The sequence below is a fragment of the Hemicordylus capensis genome, chromosome 1 (assembly GCF_027244095.1).
Source record: "Hemicordylus capensis ecotype Gifberg chromosome 1, rHemCap1.1.pri, whole genome shotgun sequence".
NCBI lineage: Eukaryota > Metazoa > Chordata > Lepidosauria > Squamata > Cordylidae > Hemicordylus > Hemicordylus capensis.
Genome location: NC_069657.1, coordinates 410,216,309 through 410,239,573, shown reverse-complemented (window position 1 = coordinate 410,239,573; position 23,265 = coordinate 410,216,309). Strand labels below are relative to the sequence as shown.

General features: G+C 43.3%; 1 protein-coding gene across 13 annotated transcripts in view; it reads left to right on the top strand.

The window, feature by feature from the left end:
- Window positions 1–3,862: 3,862 nt before the first annotated feature.
- Window positions 3,863–23,265, top strand: part of DNAH14 (dynein axonemal heavy chain 14) — a 477,343-nt gene continuing 457,940 nt past the window's right edge. For 8 of the 13 annotated variants that reach the window (XM_053307858.1, XM_053307881.1, XM_053307895.1 and 5 more), the window contains exons 1-5: window positions 4,568–4,664; window positions 7,450–7,614; window positions 10,042–10,151; window positions 15,256–15,453; window positions 17,813–17,946. In XM_053307858.1, coding sequence (XP_053163833.1) covers window positions 4,662–4,664; window positions 7,450–7,614; window positions 10,042–10,151; window positions 15,256–15,453; window positions 17,813–17,946 — 610 coding nt within the window. In that variant the 5' untranslated portion in view covers window positions 4,568–4,661. Of the gene's footprint in view, window positions 3,973–4,103; window positions 4,242–4,567; window positions 4,665–7,449; window positions 7,615–10,041; window positions 10,152–15,255; window positions 15,454–15,792; window positions 17,170–17,811; window positions 17,947–23,265 lie in introns of those variants that run through there. The other 5 variants (XM_053307834.1, XM_053307849.1, XM_053307840.1 and 2 more) reach the window with 5 other exon arrangements.

The window sequence follows — 23,265 nt, the reverse complement described above, 5'->3', positions numbered from 1 at the left end:
CCCCCCCCCCCTTTTAAAAGGAGGTTAAATACAGGTTATGCCAAAAGAAAGAGGACTCTGAATTTAAGATGACACCCTCCCCCCACCCCGCACCATTTTTAACAGGAGAAAACTTGGGGGGGAAACCCAGTCTTAGATTCAGCTAAAGTCTTTGGCCCTAACACAGTTAAAGTTAGTTGTGACTAAAACTACATTCCTTACCTGGTATTTACACTTCCCTGGAAGTAAGTTCTACTGAACTTAGACTTCTGAGGAAACACACACAGGATAAGGCTACTACAAGTACTACTGAAACCAGTAGAACGAGCTCATTGTGACTAACTTAACTTCCATTGGTTTCAATATGATTTTGATCATAACTAATTTTAGATAGATCAGGGATACACCTCAAAGAACTCTGCCGAACACAATGGTTCCACAGTTCAGTCCTAACCCAGAATGCTTACTGGCAGCAGCATCTGAGACTTATAAAACTGTAATAGTGTTCACTTTACTTAAAACATACATTAGTTACTAATGGATGTACATATGGTTGTACTAACAGTTAGTTCATATGAAGTTTAGAGCCTGTGACTTAGCTATTTCCATATTTTAAAAAGTCTTAATGATGTATACTCTCTTGACCATGTGATGATAGCACTGATTGGCATTAATTAATGACAGTCTTGTATGTAAGTTTGTGCAAAAGTGAGAAGTAGGTGAATCTATTAGCATGTAGCTAACTGGTGTTTCTTTTTCTTTCCTTTTTGGTGATGTTATATTAAATATGTAAGCAATTCCTTGATATGACACTTTCTCCTGATTCATCCAGTCAGACCTGATTAAATAAATGTCTCTGCAAATTTCATATTTGGACTTAAGCATTTCAGATTAACAAATCAAAGATTAGTCACCATTTAAATCTTTGGGATACCCACATGAGGATAAACCAAGCATGGATTAACCAGATCTGAGCTGACTTGTTCTATACTGTTTCAGGTTTTCAACAGAGTCTGGGAGTTTAGATAAGATGCCCTTAAAATATACCATGCTAGGTTACTTTAATTATGGATACATTTTGCAGTTCATAAGCCTCTAGTCTGTACCATCCAAGTATTAAGGAGTTAAAGAAACTTCAGGCATAGTTTCATTTGAAAAGCACAGTCCTTTCCCATGCAAGGACACAGAATGGTCAATGGGAGCTTTTTTCTAAGGCAAATAGCAGCTGGAGGGTGTGGAATCAGATCAGGACCAAGGCAGAGGGTAGGGTTTATGACTCTCTTCCCATGCTACAGCCTTCAGTCCACGGGGACACAAATCTGGCTATTTAGTTTTTTTAAAAAATGAGCATGTTAGCATTAAGTGTTTACTTAATGTAGCATGTTGTTTGACTCTTAATGCAGGACAAGTGATTATAGAATAAATGAATATAGTGTGGAGAAGGCAAAGAAGAGACTTAAACTATGGGCCAATTCAGATGATTCTTCAGATATTTCAATTCCGATGATGCTTCAGACCACAGTTCAGATGATACTTCAGGCCAAACCACATGTGATAAGGTGTGAGTGCACATATCCTTTTCTCTGCTACCAGCATGCTGTGTGGCATCTTTCCCTAATATTATGGGACAGTGGCATAGGGAGGGCAGTGAGACTGCCTGTGTTCGGGGCATTGCCCCCCCAACCTGGTGGCACCCCTGCACCCTATGCATGGGGCAGCAACCTCCCTGACAGAGCAGCTCTCTGGGTAGGCTGTCCAGACCCCATTGTTCACAGCTGGCTGTCACACATTGTGCCGCGTGGGGAAGGGGCGCTGCTGGATGCCCATGGTGGCAGCAGGGGAGAAGAGGCGCTGTGCGGCAGCCCCACCAACAGCTGCACACGGGTTCTTTGAACCCATGCGCACAATTATGGTTCTGCCTCTGATATGGGAGTAGGGTTTTGTTTAGACCACTCCTCTACAAGCACTACAAATAGTAGTTATAGCATGTGTAGAAGAATAGTTCAGATGAACTCCCCCATGTAGTTAAGGAAAGGCATCCCCTGGGCTGGCATGCTGAGATTGGGGAAGGACATGCATGTTGCATCCTATCATGTGTGGTTGGGCCAGTTGTCGGAAGTAATGTCTGAACTGGCTCTATGCCTAAGGTAGGAGTGTGTGTGTTGGGGGAGGTTTCCTCAGGCAGTGATCTTTGGTGTGAGAAAAGGAGGAGATAGAAGTACATGGCATGCCAATTTTGTTTGAGATCTGAAAAATGCTAGAAGGTACATTCACATGTCATCAGTGTTGAATGTCCACATATTAAGAGAACAAAAGTAACCAGCTTGGCCTGGCCTTTCTATTAGCAGATTTTGACCACCCACAAAAGCCAGCAAACCATAGTCCAACATTATTTATTGGTAGAATTCCCATCCTTCAAAAAAATTTTCTCAGGGCTGCAAACAATGTTAAAACTACAACAATAAAACCAATAGTTACAATTTAAGCAAGTTGCACTAAAAGCATATTCATCAGCATCACGCAAGAGCCATTAAAAAGACTGACTGAATCTAGCATAGTTACTTTTAAGTAAGATACATCTTTTAAGTAAAGATGTATTTAAGTTATAATGTACATATCAGGCAGTATAAAAATAAGATAAATAAATACATGAGTAGTTCCATCGACCTTAATAGGACAGGTTAATCACAACTAACTTACCCCACCTAATGGCACAGCGGAGAAGTAACCTAGGAAGTAAGCCTAGGGAGCAAGAGATTGCTGGTTCGAATCCCCGCTGGTATGTTTCCCAGACTATGGGAAACACCTATATTGGGCAGGAAGGAACAATATAGGAAGATGTTGAAAGGCAACATCTCATACTGCGTGGGAGATGACAATGGTAAACCCCTCCTGTATTCTGCCAAAGAAAACCACATGACTGTGGTTGCCAGGAGTCGACACGACTCGATGGCACAACTTTACTTTAACTTATCCCATTAATTTCAGTGGGACTATGTCACTGTATGTCAGCCAGACATTAAAAAGATCTGGACAAATAAAAAGATTTTCACCTGGACCAGTAGAGGCTCAGCATCAGATATACCTCTCAGGGTAGGGCATTTCACGAACTGGACACATTTAAAACAAACAAACAATACGAACTGGACGTTTTAAAAGCAGTTTGCTGGCGCTTTCCAGATTACACGCTACACGAGTGTCACTCCAGTCCACTAAGTGTGCTACCGTACTGCCTGTGTTTCGACATCGCAGTCCCTGCACTGTCAGCAAGCTGCCCTTCACAATCCTGATGCCTTTTTCAGATTTTATCCTTGTGTTTTATTCCTACAACGTTGCATGTGGGTCACCAAAAAATAGCTGTGCTTTCCCATTGTAGGAGCGTTGTACAAGCTTTTAGGTTTTCAAAACAATCCTGCCAAGCTGAAGCATTTTACTGCTGACTAGTGTGTAATCACTGTTTGCAATATTGATGTGGTCGCTTCCATCGCTCGGGGCAACCCCTCCCCGCTGCACCCCTCAAGTGCCTGGTTGTGAAGAGGGGAAGTGGTCGCCTTCTGGTTATTTCCCCTCTAGATACCAAAATGTTTGAGTCAGCCCTGGAAGAAATAACGTCCAGGTCTAAACCTCTTGCTTCCACCACGACGTCAAATATTATTCCTCTTGGTTTAGGATGTACAAGTACTGAGGGGAGCAGCACCAAAAGCTACAGGAATGTAGGGAGCGCCCATTCCCTCTCAGGTCCTTCAGCGAAGTTTACACTGGACTGAAAAAGGAGGCTCAGAGGCCGGCCACTGAGTGAGGCAGCCGAGACCTGCCGGAACACGACGAGGCACGGGCGATTATTCGCGCTCCCGCTCTGCTAGGCAGCCAATCCCGTGCGGGCAAAGGGAAAGGGATGCGGGGGAGGGAAGCAGAACAGAGGCTTGCTGTTGGAATAACGGTCCCGCTCGCCTGCCTCCAGGAGGAGGGTCAGGCGGTACCTTTGGGCAAATGGTGAGCTGCTCTGCCTACGGGGCAGGAGAAAGGCAGACCCCACCCCACTCATTTCTAGGGGGGTGCGGCGGCGGCGGCCGAAAGGACTTGTTTCCATACGAAGAGGCAACAAGCACATCGTCCCTCCCTGTCCCCCCTCCCCGCCGCCCTCTCTTGGTCGGAATTGTAAGGAAGGAGAAAACCGCCATAACTAGACACAAAAAGGAGGATCGTGAGGGGAGTGAGAGATTTCTTCGGGTCGTACAGGGTGTGGGGAAGAAAGCATTAAGGTGCCACCCACCCTGACCCACGGCTATGTTTTTATTGCGCTTTAGATAGTTTTAAGTTGCGTGCAATACCGCCTGTATGGTTTATTGTGCATATAGGTGGTTTATACACATAACATAAACAAAACAAGTGGAAGAGGGAGGCAAGCTGCCTTCCAGATACTACGTTGTAATTCGGGCTGCACTGACCTCAGCCCCCAATGGCAGAGGGTCTCCCCTGATGAAGCACAGTTAAAAGACACGACAGGCGGCTTTCTAATAAGTACAGCTGCACAGCAACTAGAAGCTGCAGGCATTTGAGAGGCTTTATTTGTTGTTGAATGCCGCCTGTCTTGCTGATGCTGACGACGTTTAAAATCAAAAGAAATCCCTGCAGGGGAGAGAACGGATTTTGAGTCAAATTCATAGAAGACAAGACTGTTAATGGTAATGGCTACTTGTCATGAGGGCTGTACTCTACCTCCAGATTCACTGACAGTCAGTATGCCTCTCTGAATACCAGTTGCTGGAGAGCAGAGGCGTATCTAGAGAAAATAGCGCCAGGGCAAGCACTGAAATTGTGCCCCTTGTCCAAACATCTGACACCCATCTTTTAGATAACTTTACCCTAATATCAGCTGAAAAATACAAGTTAAGCTCATTAATCTTTTAATATTTCAAAAACTATTTAGCAATGGACAAAGCTAGACCAAAAAATGCTGGAAAACTACAAATTTCAGGATACTGGGGCTTATGGAATACCCAAATACTATGTGGAGGTGTACTTGGAAAACTAAACAGAAGTGCCTGTCTAATTCTCTACTATGCATTATAGCATCACTATTACATAAGTTTTAAAAATAAATGGAGAATTTAACTTTTCCCAGATACTCTGAAAATAATTAAAGGATATGCAGAGTAAACTGTGTCACTGCTTGGAATATATCCTAGTATTTCAGAAAGACAGTTAAAATGAGAGAAAGCGAGCAAGAAACTCCCAGTGGGCCTTAATACTAATAGCAATAGCAATAGCACTTACATTTATATACCGCTCTATAGCCGGAGCTCTCTAAGCGGTTTACAATGATTTAGCATATTGCCCCCAACATTCTGGGTACTCATTTTACCGACCTCGGAAGGATGGAAGGCTGAGTCAACCTCGAGCCCCTGGTCAGGATCGAACTTGTAACCTTCTGGTTACAGGGCGGCAGTTTTACCACTGCGCCACCAGGGGCTCTTGCGCCACCAGGGGCTCTCTAATACTAAGGATTTCACACTGATTCAAAGACAAACTCACCATTAATAGCCATATTATTAAGACATCACATTTAACTCACTTATCACAAGTATCAAATTAAGAGCAAATGAATACAATCCTAGCTCATAAGCTTCAGCTCAGTATTCACAAGCCCTGATTCTCTGTACATAGTGCCAAACTGAATATGTGTACTGTGACATATTAATTTTTTTTAACATGTAGCCCCTTCGGGGGGCTTCCTAAAGGCTGTTGGGGGGGGTGTCTGCAAAGGTTCCCCCTCCCCCTGCTGGCCTCTATGGCCTCATAGGGACCATTTGAGCATGTGTGGTGGCCATTTAAAAAAATTTTTTTTTTTAAATGGCTGCTGAAAACAAAGTGGCTGCTGCACATGCTCAAATGGCCTCTGCGAGGCCTGGCATGGCCTAGGGCTTCACAGAGGCCATTTGAGCATGCGCAGTGGCCATTTTGTTTTCAGCAGCCAATTTTAAAAAAAATTTTAATTTTTAAAAATGGTGCCCCCTTCAAGTGATGCCCGGGGCACGTGCCCTGCCTGCCCTATCCTAGATACGTCCCTGCTGGAGAGCAATAGCAGGAGAGGGGTATTGGCTTCATCTCCTGCTTGTGGGCTTCCAAGAGGCATCTGGTTGGTCATGTTGAACTAGTTGGACCTTTGCTCTGGACAGCCCTTCTTATGACCATGAGTGGGAGGCAGACTTGCGTCGTTTCAACTGCAGGTGCAAGCTCTTGTGCGAGCTCTGTTTGTTAGCTGTATAATACTTCTGTACATTTGCAGAATATAGTGTGATTTCTCTCATTGAGAGTTTTTGCTCAAGGAAAATAGCTGCTGTTTGTACAAAGGAACCTGTTTCTGCATGCAGAATATCTTTGGATTTCAGCCTGTATATATTCTCTTCTAGTGCTAGTCGGCGGCACTCTAATTCACTCATGTTGATTCTAAGGCTTTCATTTATGTAAAAACACTAGGGATGTGCATGAATCGATTTTTTGCAATTCAATTCAAGGTCGAATTGAAGCAGCCAGATTCGATTTGAACTTGAATATGCAAACTTGAATCTGATCAGATTTGATTCAAGTTGGATCTGCCAGTTGCCAAGTGCCATGTGTTAATTACGCACATGCGTGCACACACACTGGGGTACTCAGTTTATTTTTTAGGCATTTTTGAAGTGTTCCGGGGGCCGAGTGGCCCCCGATCCCCACAGCCCCTGCCAGCTCTGTAATGGAGCAGGCAATCGTGTAGGCGGCCGATATGGCTGCCCAGGGCTTCCTGCTTGCTCATGTGTAGGGAGAGCAGGCTAAGCCCGCTCTCCCCGCTTAACCCACCTCAACTCTCTACACTGCTCTTGTGGAGAGCCTCAGTGTTCAAAGGAGGTTTTTCTTTCATAAAAGACTTCTATAATAACATGATTGTATTTGAAAAACATGTTTGTAGTAAGGTATCTCATGGTTTCATTGCTGCATAAGTTACTATGAATAAGTATATGGCTGCTTGTTCTGGAGAAGTGACTTGTAAAGACATAGTTATTACTTATTTATTAATTACTATTTTAATTATTTATTTATCATATTTTTATACCACCCTATATATAATCCCAGGGCAGTTTACAGTTTAACCAAACAACAACTAAAATCTAAAAATCATGTAAAGACACATTAAAATTATCATAAATAAAACTTTGAAAAGTCAACTCCTAGTCATACACACACACACAGACACACACACACACGAGGAGAATGACTAGGATATATCTATCTATCTATCTATCTATCTATCTATCTATCTATCTATATATCCATCCCAAGATTCTGAGAGAAAAAATCCCAGTTTTGTTTTTGTTTTTTGAGTTGCCATTGTAAACAAGGGCTATAAATTCTGTTCTTCTGGAAACAAAAACATCTCTGAAAACAGGCTTCCATCTTTGCATGAACTATCTGATAATGTCTTGGAATTAGGACCAAAGATACGAAGCGCAGATGGAGAAGGCAAGAGTGCAACAAAAAACCCTGGTATCTCATCTTCAGCTTGGACCAGAAGATGCAGAAGTACCGCATATGATGAAAGGAAAGTTTGTTAAGCCTGAGAAAGCTTCCAGTACTGAAGAAGATGAGAGTCCACTAGTGAGAGAGTTCATGATTTGTAATTTAATGTCGAGTAGCAGTTATTTGTTAACTGGTGATTTTTTTAGCCTTAATGTATTGCATTTATGACCTAATTAGTAACCAACAAGCATGATTAATTAATATCATGGAACCAGTGTTCGCTCTAACAGGGATTCCCAGATGCTGTTGACTACAACTCCCATAATCTCCAAGCAAAAGCCATTACAATTGGGGATTCTGGGAGTTGTAGTCAACAGCACATGGGAATCCCTGTTAGAGGGATCACTGCATGAAACAAAGCTAGACTTGCGTTTTGGGCGGTATACAAATGTGTTAAATAGCATCACCTCTTTGCCAAATATAGAATGCCACTTAACTGCTGAAACACAAAGCAGTGTTTGTCCTGTAAAATTTAACATGGAATTATATGATTAGATCACCTCACTGAATGGTCTCTAATGACTTGTGATAGTCTTACTTTATTTAAAATTATTGAGATTTCATTAAATTATTTATATTTCCTGATATTCGGTAAAAATAAATAAATTTATTGACAGGTGTTTCATGCATAAGTGGTATGTGTACTTAAGTTAAAACCAGTGTCTGACTTCTTGACTAAATTTACTCAAAAGTCCCATTGAAATTAAGAATACTAGTTAGGCATGCCTAACTTGGTCTTTTAATTTCAATGGGACTTCCTCAAGAAAATTTAGTCAGGAAATCACCCAGTACATTTAAGAAAGGACACATAGCCCATTCTCTGTTGTGGAACAAAGAGGGCCATATCCCACAAAGGCTACTGCAACATTTTGTGCTAAATAAGGGAGGTAGCTGTCCAACTCTAATCTTGTTGCTGCTAGTAAAGTGTGCCATCAAGTCGATTTTGACCACTGGCGCCCACATAGCCCTGTGGTTTTCTTTTGGTAGCTTATAGGAGGGGTTTACCATTGCCTCCTCCCACGCAATATGAGATGATGCCTTTCAGCATCTTCCTATATCGCTGCTGCCTGATATAGGTGTTTCCCATCGTCTGGGAAACATACCAGTGAGGATTCGAACTGGCAACTTTCTGCTTGTTAGTCAAGCATTTCCCCTCTGTGCCACTTGTTGGTACAACCCTTATATTTTCTTATTGTTACAGAAAATCTTGGGCTCAGGACATTTTTCCTGTGCAAGGGTTGGTTAGCAGCAGCAGCTCCACCTCTTCCCCTTTTTCTCAAAGAAGCCCTCATAGAGATCATCTGAGGGAACAGGATTTGAACTAAGCCAAAGGGACATATTGCCAGTGCTATGACTCTTGAACTGGGTTGGGCTTGAACTGGGCTATTTTATTTTCACAAGATATATACCTCTTATGTGTATAAATATCTAAATATAAATATATGTTTATTTGACATATGAGTTAAGAACGTTGTGGTAGACCTTGGGTGGACAATATACGACGATATATGAAAATAGCTCTTTGGCTCTTTTGTGAAACTAATGGACTCTTTAAAAAAAAATCCAGAGACTCACAGCTTAAATGTTTTAAAATAATTATTTGGCTTTTCTGATTGCAAATATACCGTATTTTTCGGACCATAAGATGCACTCCCCCCCAAAAAGTGGGGGGAAAATGAGGGTGCATCTTATGGTCCGAATGCTGTCGCCCGCCCGCCCGGATTAGGGGCCGAATCGGCCCAAGCTACTGCCGCCGCGGCCGCCGCCCACCTGCCCGCCTGGATTAGGGGCCGAATCGGCCCAAGGTACTGCCGCCGCCGCCCGCCCGCCCTCCCAGCTGCCCGAGTCCTCACCACCTTCAGGGACCCGCAATTGGAGAAGGAGAGAGGAGCTCGCAAACAGAGCTCCTCTCTCTGCAAAGCCTCGCAAAGGACGCTCTTCGGAACTCCCAGGCGTCCTTTGCACCCAAAGCACCAGTTCGGGCCGAGGCTTTGCAGAGAGAGGAGCTCTGTTTGCGAGCTCCTCTCTCCTTCTCCAATTGCGGGTCCCTGAAGGTGGTGAGGACTCGGGCAGCTGGGAGGGTGGGCGGTCGGTCGGCGGCAGTGGCGGCAATAGCTTGGGCCGAATTGGCCTCTAATCCGGGCGGTCGGCAGCAGTGGCGGCAGTAGCTTGGGCCGATTCGGCCTCTAATCCGGGCGGGCAGGCGGTCGTCGTCGTCGGCAGTATCTTGGGCTGATTCGGCCCCTAATCCGGGTGTGCGTCTTATGGTCAGGTGCGTCTTATGGTCCGAAAAATACAGTAATTTTTTGAAATTGTGATAAAATGTTTTGCTGTTTTATCAAGTGTTGAATAAGCTGTGCATGCTTACTTTAGAAAAGTACACAAAGTATACTGTAGTATGCAGTAGGTGACCTACTTCAGTTTCTGTAACATCTTATTGTACCCAGTCGGTTTTAGGTTTGACATACTAAAGTTAACATATTCTTCCTGACTTTTCTTCTCCAGTCATTTCCTTCTGAGTTTCCTTCTGTTCTTCGCACAGCAGTTTACAGGGCAGAATCTGCAAGAGAACCCAAAGGAAAAAAAACAGATGAAAAAATGGCTGTTGATTATGTGTATGTAATTTATATTGCTCCTGTTTTATTTTGTAAAGGTTAAAAGCATAGGCCTAGTTCAGACAATCCAACAAATTGTGGTTTATTGGTTCAAGAATTTGTTTAGATTGGTACTCCACTTTTCAACCTGAGTTACCAAAATGGGTTGCAGTATTGATAAAACTGAATAAATACATTCAAACTTCTACTGTAACCATCAACATCTCTGACGGAGGGGACTTGGCTAGCTGCAGGTGAAATGGCTGCAAATAAACATAGCTCTCTATAGCCAGGCTGGTGGAGGGGACCTGTCTCTCTGGTGCAGCCAGGTGGAATGGTTTCAAATGGATTCAGTTCCTAGAGGGGAAGAACCAGATGAAGGTTGGTCTATAGTAAGGCTGATAGATGCAAAGTGGCTCTCTCACTTCTTCTGAGTAAATGTACATACTCACAGCTCATTCTTGATTTGTGCTTGATTTTCCAAACCAGGCTATAGAGCCTTAATTTTGCATATTCCTAGTATAAAAATGATTTATATAACTATTGGGCTTATAGTAGCCACATGAAATGCCTGGGTGAACCCGCCACACACTCCAATAGGGTGTAGGGATGTGCATGGAACTGGTTTGGCACTCCTTTTCTGGAACTTGGGAATCTTCTGCATGGAACTTCCAAAGGAACTTGGAATCTTCTGCTTGGAAGCATGCAGGTGCTCTTCCCAGGGTGGCCCCAGTGCTCACATATGTCTTCCATTCAAATGCAAACCAGGGCAGAATCTGCTTAGCAAAGGGGACAATTCATGCTTACTACCACAAGATCAGCTCTCCTCCCTCTGCTTATAACCAGCAAGTAATGTGCAGGAACCATGGGTGCAGAATTAAGATCTTTGTATTCTTATTTTTCATTGTTTGCAGTGGAGTACAAAAAGTCTGATTGAGTGTAATAGTGATTGCATATAAATTGCTCAGCACAGGGATGGATCACATCTGTACGGGATGAGCCTAATAGTCGTATGCATCAGCCATCCATCCTCTGCTCCAATTTCTTTGACCTCTGCTAATTGAGCAAGAAGCACCTTTTTAAATCAGTGACTCAGATTCAGCAGGAGGAAAGCAATTGTCCCTGTTCAGCCCAGCACAGCATCTCTTCAGTGGTGGTTGCTGATGTTTCCTTTGTGTTTCTTTTTAGAACCTTTAGCTCTTTGGGGACAGTGAACCATTTTCTCATATATTTTGCTATGTAAATGACTTTGAGAACTTTTTTTGTTGAAAAGTGGTATATAAATATTTTTATAACAACAGCCACAACAATAATAATGGCTATATGATAAAGTATTCAGATTCACAATTCTTATACAGTAGACTCTAAGCCAGCCCTAGGAATCAGAATTGTTTCTGTTAAAGCAGAATTGTTTCTCTTAAGCAATACTTTCATCATCATCATCATCATCATTATTATTATTATTATTATTATTATTATTATTATTATTATTACATTTATATTCCGCTCTTCTTCCAAGGAGCCCAGAGCGGTGTACTACATACTTAAGTTTCTCTTTCACAACAACCCTGTGAAGTAGGCTAGGCTGAGAGAGAAGTGACTGGCCCAGAGACACCCAGCTAGTATTATGGCTGAATGGGGATTTGAACGGGTCTCCCTGGTCCTAGTCCAGCACTCTAACCACTACACTACGCTGGCCAGGGGTGTAACTACCATTAGGCAAGGGGAGGTGGCTGCCTGGGGGCCCCCACGCCTCGAGGGGCCCCCCAGAGGCAAGTCACATGTGAAGTGAGTGTGTGTGTATCAGCGAGGGGCCCATTTTAAAATTTTGTCTCTGGGCCCACTCCAGCCTCGTTATGCCCCTGACGCTGGCTCTCATTTATTATATTATACATTTACCTAAAGTTAAAACTTAGGGTGGAACAAGCTCAGCAAATTAATCTCCAAAGTAGTATTCCAGAATAACAGGAACAGTGGGGTGGGGGACCATTTACAAAAGAAAATTGGAGGGAGGGTGAATGCTTAATCTCATGTTCTTGGCCATTCCTACTAGTGCTTTCCCCATAGCTATTTTCCCTCTTAGCCTGGGTTACTTCTGATTTTGAGCTTGTCTGAAGGCGTAATTAAGAAGGGACAAGGGGAGAGGCATTTGGTGTGGAGAATTAGTAGGTGGAGGAAGAATTAAGTATCTGACCTGCCAATCAGTTCCTGCCTGTAAGTGCCCCCGCCCCATACATTACATTTATAGGAGAAACATGGGATTGGAAAACCCAGTGATCTTTAAGGTGATCCATGATCCCTCACAACTTGGGTTCTGATCCCCTGCGGAAGAATTCCAAACTCCATGAGGTGCTCTTGAGCTCTGCTGAATCGTGTGTGGCACAACTGTTATTTTCAGTGGGAGAGCACCTTTCTCTTCAGTTCCTTCTCAATGGCCACACTGCTCGCATCGTAAAGGACTTGCTCCATCTCATCCAGTTCCTGTGATATAAAATCTTTCTTGATTCTTTGACTTTGAATACAGACAGTTTTATGGCTTATTCTCTGGATTTCGTTTCTGCTTTGTTCTTTTTGGTGATTTTTCTGGCTTCAACAACAGTCTGTTTTCTGTTTTTTCCTTCATCTTGCCCCTTTCTGTTGGTCTAATGGATGTTAAAATGTTTTAAAAGTTTGTAAGTATACTTCTCCGTACTCTTCTCTTCTTAAAAAAGTTTGTAGAAATACTTTGCCATCCTCTTACAGGCACGACGAATGCTTAATCTGCCTAGAAGGAGGGTCACAACGTAAAATCCTGCAAAATTTGTTGAGATTTTTCGAGGCAAACTAAGAAAAACAGGGAACTTCATTTTTCATGTGGCACTTTGCAAAACTGCTCTCAGACCACTGACTCCAGTGCCAAAAATCACCACTTCCTTTGACATTGACAGCACTGATGTCAGCCAACTGCCCCTCAGGGCAGCATCCTCGACATCAACATTGCCAATGTTGAAACTGACGATGATGTTGCCACCTCGGCTATCTCCTCATACTCCCTCTCCTTCGACTGTGCAGGAAGGGTGACTTTGGGGGATTCCATTGCCTCGGCATCTTGAGCTTCTTCTAATAAAGAACAAGGAGACTCAACCTTTAAAAAAGCAGAATCAGTAGACAAGGCTGTTCAATGCCATTGCCATAAGAAGTGCAAACATGAGCTGTCGGGCTCATCGAGTTCCAAGCATCACTACATGTCATCGTTGACATTGAGACCATCAGCATCCTCGACATCGACATTGCCAGCGTTGAAACTGACGATGATGTTGACACCTCGGCTATCTCCTCATACTCCTTCTCCTTCGACTGTGCAGGAAGAATGTCAAAGCGTTCATCCCTCAATACTGGGCGCACTGCCAACATCGACACTGACACCAATAACGACCTCTACACTGACACTGACATTGATCACACCTGGTCCAAAGCATCAAACAGTCTGCTTGGACTGGTCTTGAGGCTTGGTCTTTTGTTGTTATCTATGTCTGTGGTTGTATTGATGTTTAGGAGTATATCTAAAATACTTGTTATAGTCTATCCTCTCTGACTGTTTGAATTGGTATTTTTGTCTTCCAGACAGCTGAGCTAAGAGGCCCTTTGCTAACTGAGCAGAGAGGAAAGTGATTGAAAAGTGATTCTCTTTTCTGAGCAGGGAGAAAGCAACTGGCCCCATCCAGCCCCAGCACAGCATCCCTGAAGTGGCTGTTGCTGGTGTCTGTTTTATGTTTCTTTATAGATTGTGAGCCCTTTGGGGTCAGGGAGCCATCTTTATTTTTATTTCTTTATGTAAACTGCTTTAGGAACTTTTGTTGAAAAGTGGTATATAAATATTAGTCGCATTTGTATTCATATACTTATCCAGATAGTCATTCTGAGGACAGACCCAAAATAGTTTCTAACTTCCACCTAAGTCAGGACATTATATTATCCACATTCTTCCTAAACACTTCCTCTCCTCTGGAGAAATCTATGCGTTTGTTAGATGTCAGGAGGTCTCTCCTATACTACATGGAAAGGACAAAAGCATTTAGACAATCTCACAAATTTTTTGTTTCCTATAAGGTTGAGAATCAAGGGCAAGCTATTTCGAAACAGAAACTGTCTCACTGGCAGACAGAATTTATCTTTATATGCTACAACCAGCAGGGGGTAAAGCCTGCCTCAAAGCTCCAGGCACATTCTGCTAGAGCTGTGACCATGTCAGTGGCCAATTTTTGTTTGTTTGTTTGTTACATTTCTATATTGTCCATACAGAAGTCTCTGGGTGGTCCACAATCTAAATGTCAGGCATCAGCATGAAAGACATCTGTAAAGCAGCCATGTGGTCAACAGATCTGCCCTTTGTCAAACACAATGCTGTGGACATCTGCTCAGCAATGGAGGCCAACTTTGGTTGGGCGGTGCTAAAGAAGGTGCTTTAAATGTGTCCTAGCATTCACCACCATCTAGGTGACCTCGCTAATCACCCAAGTTGTGAGGGAACATGGATCACCTTTAAGATAAACAGGTTGCTTATGTGTAACTGGTGATCTTTCTGGTGATCCATATTCACTCACAACAACTACCTGGCCTACCCCACTGCCAGGATACTGCCACAGTAATAATGACTTACTTGACACCACCAATCATATTCTTAGCTCATTACAGCGGCCAATCAGGAAATGAGGAGAAAGGTGCTCTCCCACTGAAAATAATGGTCATGTCACACGTGCAATTTGGCAGACCTGAAGAATGCCTCATGGAGCTTGGAATTCTTCAGTGGGGGTTACTGCACAGGTGCAGAACTCAAGTTGTAAGTGAACATGGATCACCAGAAAGATCACCTGTTGCAGGTAAGCAACCTTATTTTTCCACGAAATCTAATTCTGCTTTGTTTCAACTAAAAATTCATATTCTTTAGGACCATATCCTTAACGAATGTGATATTTTAAATTAAATATGATACATTCCCTTAGCTAAAGTGATGTTTTAATATGATGCATTTCCACATCACTGCTGCACATTCCTGTGTGCAGCTGAAGCTGCCATGTAAACATTGCTTTTATATGATAAAGGTATCCTGTAGAATTGTCTTCAGATTTTTTTTTTTCATTTTTAGTTTCTCAAGAATTCTTAAGAAAAGACCCAAACCAATTGTTTGTCAGCCCACTGAAATGGCTCAGTGGGATCTACACAGGAGCATGGAATCCTCTGAGCTGAAAGATATGAGGAAAAAGGACCTCTCTGTGGCTTCTTTTTATGATGAACCTAGCTATATTATTGATGTATCAACTGATATTTCCACTGATGGTGAAGGAAAGTATAATAGATAGGTTTAGACTGGGAATGGAATCAAAGCATTTTTAAATAGCTATATGTGGCACAAAAAAAAAAATCCTTAAATTCTTCAGAGATTTTGAAAAAAATCTTCTCAAATCTCTGACACACTTTATATAATTGTGCAAAGGTTATGCAAGATGAGTCAGATTTTTATGTGCAAAATGTGTTGGTGTGTATATGTGCATGTGCGTGCACATACACACTAAATTGAGTTATGTGGGACAAAAGGGATATAGTTTGAGGAGGGGAAGCAAATTTTGGCCCCTGTCCTAGCTGTGGGGGTCACCACAGGGTAAGATATAGTTTATCCCTCATACCACTGATGTTTCTGAAAATGTACTGCTTTATTTTCAAATAAAATACTTTGTTTGAGGACTTGTAAACCGCCCAGAGACATAAGTTTTGGGCAGTATAAAAATATGCTAAATAAATAAATAAAAATAAATACATTGCAAATGGGGGCAAAACTGTATTTGCCAGAACAAAGACCTCATGGCAATGAATTAATCTCAGATATACATTGCACTTTCCCCTGGGGTCCTGCAATACATAGGTCCTCTCCACATATTTTAAAATTAGCTTCGTGTATGATTTAAATTTATTACACATTATTATTTATTTTTTTACATTTTTTTTAATTTTTACATTTTATATCCCGCTTTTCCTCCAAGGAGCCCAGAGCAGTGTACTACATACTTAAGTTTCTTTTCACAACAACCCAGTGAAGTAGGTTAGGCTGAGAGAGAAGTGACTGGCCCAGAGTCACCCAGCTAGTCTGATGGCTGAATGGGGATTTGAACTCGGGTCTACCCAGTCCTAATCCAGCACTCTAACCACTACACCACACTGGCTCTTATACTTTGTATTATACTTTGGAAGAGAAAGCTTCTTAAATTGTATTTATTTATAAAATTTATGTTTAACTTTCCTCCTGCGTGTTTTGACCAATAACTAACGTTCTGATGCTAAACACATTTAGTAAGTAGCCACTGATGTTAATGTGATCACTCTGGCCTGCTGCTTAATGTCAAATGAATTTAGTTGCCAGAGGCAGCTTGTTCCCATTTTGTGTATATGCTGCAATAGCCATCATGAATCCTTTGCAAAGCAAATGGACCAGTGCTGAACAGCTCTTTCCTACTTGTGTGGAAGGGGAGATCTCTTTGCTATAATTCTTAGCTGCTAGAAGCCTATATCAGTAAGAGCGAGGATATTGGAGTGGTCTGCTCCACAGTCTTTAGACTGGAGTGCAAAATGTTTATGTTGGCTCTGCCCCTTTTCACCCCTTACCCATATTCACTTTGCATTCAGAAAACCAGTAGTTCTTCTGAGTAGTGTTAATTGAGCCACTTCCCATTTCTTTTAACATGACTCTTACCTCTTCTCTTGTGCTGTGATTTGATTTGTATCCTACTGTCAGCACATGAATGACAGAGGTATTTCCTGTACCTTGAGTGGCCATCGTATTGAAGCAACATGGCAAATCAACAACAAAAACACCTCTGTTGGGGTCTCCTAGGACCTGATGTGAATTTGGTTTGTTACAGATTGTAAATGCAGAGGTCATTAGAGGGGGATACATGGGCAGATATGGTGATCTCATAAGCCTTCTTCCCTTCAGAAAGTAGGCTAAAAAATGATCACATGTTTCTTCTTCTCAACTCCAGACCAGACTGCTGCTTCTGTGCAGAAGGTATATACAAAGACAGAGCAAGACATCTAAGTATTCTATTGTGTGATTTGCTTTGCATCTTCATCCAAAATACATTATTTTGAAATAAGTTCCATTGTGATTTTATTTGTGAGATATGGTTGCTTGATTTGCTTAATGCACTTTTAAGGCTGGTTTTGACATGAGAGATGTTCCTTTCTGTGATATCTCCTTTTATCAGATTGTACAGAGAAACCTCAGTATGAATTGGCTTGTGCATAGCAGCCAGAATCTACGAACCCAGAAACCGTTAAAGATGATGTGTTGCTAAGGCTGAAGATATTACTTTTGTGAGCTTCATCTGTGTTCAGCTCATTTCACATGGAGATTTCTCTGCACAGCCTGGTATATGGGAACAATCATGTGGAGAAAATAAGAGGCCAGCTCACTGGCTCTTAGTTGGAATTTGATTTCCCTCCTGCACAAAACCTGTTTTTAGATCATCAGCATAACCTGAGTAAAAATGCAAATTATGCACATAAATACATATATAATATATACAATATTTAAAATAATAACATATTAAGTGCAAAATTAGTAATGATATTAGATAATACATCCTTGTTCTTTACCTGACACAGGTTAAAAAAAAGTCTACGTGCTTGTATTGATTTTCTGCTACAGGTGCAGAGGAAAAAACTGAATTTCAAACAGTTGAATCACAATTAAGCTGCCATAAAAGGACATGCATGAAATTTCAAACTGATAGTGATCAAAAATTTGTCAGGAAAAAGTCTCCTCCTTCTTATGACAAAACAGGTGAGTACCTCAAAAGTGAAATGCTGTTGTCAATTATGTTATTGAAGTCAACAATGTTTCCTACTTGTTCTGTATTTGTTTTAGCCATTGATGATTTTGCATGTCTTCCAAAAGAAATCAAAAGAAAATTTAAAATTTTATTCACACTCCACTAGAATAAAACATTTAAGCAAACTATTGCTTAAATAGTTGGGAATATTATAACTATTCCCAAGTTATAATTTGTTTATGTAACATGTAATTTGCTGAAAATGGCCATAAAAAGTTGCTGTAATTTATGAACCAAACTGCTCCAAAGTAACTCAGTTGAGGCAAAAAATGTAACATTTCTGGATTGTGATCCACTGAGATAAATAAGAATGGGTACTGTGCCTGCACAGGATCCTCACAGTAGAATGCCGCAGCTCCTCGAGGCGACCAATTTTGCTTCCACACCTACAGCATGCTATTGAAAGGCGGGCCAGATGCCATGTTCTTCCGTTCTTTTCCAACTGCCACTGTGAACAGACCTTGTGCTGTCGCTCCTCATCGGTTAAGTTCTTCTTCTGAGTTCACTATTTATTTATTTAAGACTGTATTTTTTCAGTTATTGACCTTGGATCGGCTTGACTACCACAACGGTGCTACTGACTTCGGAATGGAATAAGATGACAGCTAAGGATTATGACTGTCAGAAAAAAAGACCTTCAAGAGGTGTGAGGGCTGTAACACCAAACTCCCCTCAAAAGACCTCCATGATTTTTGCCTTATTTGCCTAGACTAAGGGCATAATGTGTCTTTGTGTAAGATTTGTCTTTTTTGAAGCAGACGTGGAAGAATTGGGCTCTTTGGCTATGTGCTTCGATTTACAATGCCATATTGAGCCCTTTGACATTGAAATTGGGTTCAACATTGCTGAAGGCTGGTCCATCTAAACAATCCTCAGCATCGGCTTCAACACTGAAAACCTTCAAGAGCCCTAAGTCTCCCGGCACTTTACATGGGAGCGCTTCTGCTGGACGTTCAAAGTCCAAAGGAAAACAGTCATTGACAGAGGATTCCACTTTGACTCAGAAACTTAAGAAGGCTAAGACTGTTGATCTGATTGGGCCTTGGACCCCCTTACCATTCAGTCTACAAGACATTGACCCTGAACACGCAAAGACCCCGAAGTTTAGGCTGACCCTCAACATCGAACAGCCATAAACGCTGAGAATCTTGACATAGAGGGCAAGGAGTGTTGATGGGGAATGCTCAAAGACTCAGAGGACTAGAGACGCTCTCAATACCGATCGACTGTCAGCGCTGAGGGTTTCGACATCAAGGGCAAGCTCACTATCACTGGCACCAACCCCAGCCCTGTTTTCTGCCCCATCGACACCAATGGATCGACATCATGACGTGCCCTCAACACCAAAGACTCTGATTTTTACATTTCCTGATGTCAGCCATGCGCCGGCATCCACCTTAAATACACCAGTGTTGTCGACATCGAAGCATACAACCCCTTGGTGCTAGCTGCCATCACCAACCTTCTATGCTGAAGATGAGAGTGAGGATAGAAATACTGCATTGGACCCCACTATGGCCCATTCTCTCCAATTCCAGCACGCTGTCCATGACAACTTTTAAAGGTTTTCCTCTACAAAGTGCAGAAGCACCCAGTGGGCCTGCCCTTGCTGTGGAACAGTCTACTACTCTGCAACCACCAGTTGAGCTATGCATTGTCTGCTGCCCACTTGGTGAGCACATCATCTTGGCATTCATGTGGTTTTTCTCATCAGTCTACTGCTGGTGCTACCCTAGCTTCTGCTGCCTTGGGGTCTCCTTCCTAGGATTCCCCTATGACTTCCAAGACAACAGACCATGGAAGACAACACAATCTAAGTCTTATTATCTATTAACCTTAATCTTTGCTCATTTTCAGCCTGTTCATTCCTTGGCTAGTGGAGATGCCTCTACTCTTCCAAGTAGGCCAGTTTTGCAGAGCAAGTTAATGGCTACTCAGACGTGTTCATTACCGCCTACGCACTCATTGGTGTCCTCCACCATGCAGGCTGTGGTCCTTGAGCCTAGACCAAAGGGATCTTCTGTGGAGACTCAGACTCAGTCACTATATCCTACTCCAGCTATCACATCTAATGAGACTCAGACGTTCATCCCTACGTCACGTACATGGTCTCTGTCTGACCACCATGGTTCTTCAGATTTTGAATCGGATCCTGATGACCTGGATGCTCTAGTGCAGGGATCCTCAACGTTGGGCCCCTAGATGTTCTTGGACTTCAGCTCTCAGCATCCTCAGCTGCAGTGGCCTTTGGCTGGGGATTCTGGGAGTTGAAGTCCAAGAACATCTGGGGGCCCAACGTTGAGGATCCTTGCTCTAGCGGACCCACCCACCGATGTCCCTCCTGTCACTCATGCTTCTCCTACTGAGGAGATGAAAGCTTACCATCTACATATAAAGGAGATGGCTGACATGTTGGGTCTAGACTTAAATTCTCAACTGGCGACTATTGATGACCCTGTTTACAGTTTCATGGTCAAGTCGCAGTCTCACAACCAGTAGCCTTACTGGTTCTTTTAGTTATTTCCAGGGCAGCACAGTGCTTGTGGAAGATAATACATACATCTACGCCTACTTTTAAAAGACTGGAGAGTTTGTATTTTGATCTGGATAGTGGTTCCAACATCCATAAGGACTGGGTTCTGCGCCTGCGCAGACCATACTTCGGATAGAATTCTCTAGCTCCTCGCGATGCCCAACCGCCGGCAGCGCGTGGCTGCAGTACCCTTAAACGGCGGTTAGGCGTCCCCTTTCCTCAGTTTCTTGTTGACCGCCAATGCGATCACATCTTCGGAAAACTTTGCTCCTCAGAGAAGATTATTATTGAATTTATACGACTGGCACGGACTTTGACTAACCTTTACGGACCATCCTTGGCTAAGGCGAACTGATTACATTAAAGAAAAAGAAATTCTTGGGAAAAGACGCGGAACGGACGACGACTCTCTCTGGCGAAAGACTCGGAACGGACGATGACTATCTCTAACAAACGATTCAGAACGGACAATGGACTTCTCTTTGGTAAATGATTCAACTTGACTTATGGATAACTTGCTTGACTCGCCATGAGCCTCGTCAAACAGGTACCGAGGGAGAAAACCACCTTTAAAAGGTGCTGTGATTGCTGGGGGGAAATCCCATCCACAGACAGGCATGAGATATGCCTATTCTGTCTCGGAGAGGCCCATAATATTTCTAACTGCTCTGTATGCTCTACCTTCAATAAGCAAACTCTGAAGAACAGAGCGGCTTGCCTTAAAGTGACGTTAATGGAGCAGGCATTGCAGAATAAACATCGTGGGGCCTCTGACTCGAGACCTGTTATGTCGCAGTCTAAAGTCTCAAAGTCCGCGTCATCAGCAGACACTGGCGTAGTTGCTTCGACATCGAAAAAGTCGATGTCGGGCTCATCAGCACCTAAAGTTTCAACTGCGACTACATCCGGAGCTTTTAAGAGACCAGAAGGGACCCCGGTTCAAAAACAGAGAGTACAACGCGGGACACGGAGCCTCAAGAGAAGAGAATTAAGAGACACCGTGCGAAGGAGTGCGTGATCGACGCCGAGGGGACGCCTTCCCCGTCAGGACTCCAGACCTACCAGAGTCCACGGCGCCATGCGGCATCACTCTCGCCTGCCCCTACTCCAAATCAGTGTCCATTACCAGCAAGATGCACATCAGCAGAACCGTCGACTTGGAAAGCGGCTTCGGCATCCGGCCGCAGACCAGCGTCATCGACATAGAAATCGGCATCAACAAAGAAGCACAAACCGGCTTCGACATCGACAACGGGAAAATCATTGATACCGGAGATGACTATGGTGAAGCCTCCAACATTGGAGCCGGCGTCGGGGAGGAATATACCGATGACATCTTCAGCGTCTCTTCCAACAACGACCTCAACCTCGAGGTCGATGGCGATCTCGACATCAGAGGGGGACTCGAACATTTATGTACTGGACGAGTACGCTGAGGAACTGGCATTCGAGACAGGTCTCGATGTCGACGCGAGACAGTTCGATACAGTGGCGGTAATCCATGATGAAGAACTCGAACCAACACCATACCATGACCCTGACTGTGAGGTTGGACCCCCTGCACAGGACACCGATGAAGAAGATACTCTCCACCGTATGCTTCGGTCAGAAGAGACTACACCCTCGACATATACATTTCAGGGATTCACAGATGCTAATCTAGTCCCGAAAACTCCGTCTATAACTTGCCCCTCAACTCCAACAACGGGACTTTTGCCACAGGGAGGATGGCGCACTACCTGCACTGTCTCCCCAGAGGAGTACTCTCTCTTCCAGCTGTGGCTATCTGAGAGAGGAGAACCACGTACCCCGAGAGTATTGAAGGAATCGGCAGTACAGACTACTGCTCCTATTACTTTACAGAGATCAGTCTTGCTGCAGGCCGATTGGCCAGCTGCACCGGGAAAGGCAAGTATGAAGATGAAGTCGGTTTGTTTACAGACTACTCAACTCCCTCAAAGGGAGGCACTGACTTTGAGGTCTGTTTCACTTCAAGCGGACCTGTTGGACCACCCACTTCCCAGTAAGAATACTTCTTCACAGTTTGGAGGAAATGTTCGACCACCCTCACCACTATCCACCTCCGGGGATGATGATGATGATGTTGATGATGATGACCCAGATGGCTACTCATCAGAAACCATGGAGCCCGACGTACCAGAGGAACCCGTGCTGCCTGATCCGTCTGACGATGTGGCTGCAGTCCCATCTATTTCTCCAAATGAGGAGATGAAGGGGTACCATCAACAAATTGCAGAGATGGCCCGTGTCCTCGGCCTGGATGTGAAACAAAAGACACTGGATTTAGCTGATCCAGTATATAATATGATGAACAAGGCAATGGGGTTACAACCGGTGTATTTGCCGATGTTGCCACACATCTCACGGGCGGCCAAATCCGCATGGGAAATTCTCCAGACATCAACACCAACCTCCAAGTGGCTGGAGGTTTTGTACCATGTCCAGGAGGAGGACAATGAGTATTTAATACGACATCCCACACCAAACTCATTGGTGATAGATTGTGCTACGACCACTAAAGGGGGAAAACGCCATACGACCCCGGTGGACAAAGAGGGACGTAAGCTAGACGTGTTAGGCAGAAGGACTTATTCAACTGCTTGCCTGTCAATAAAAACTGTGAACTATATTGCCTGCCAAGCTAAGTACACCCACTCGCAATGGGAACTTCTGTATGACCAATGGGCTTCATTGGATCACGAAGCATTTCTGAAGA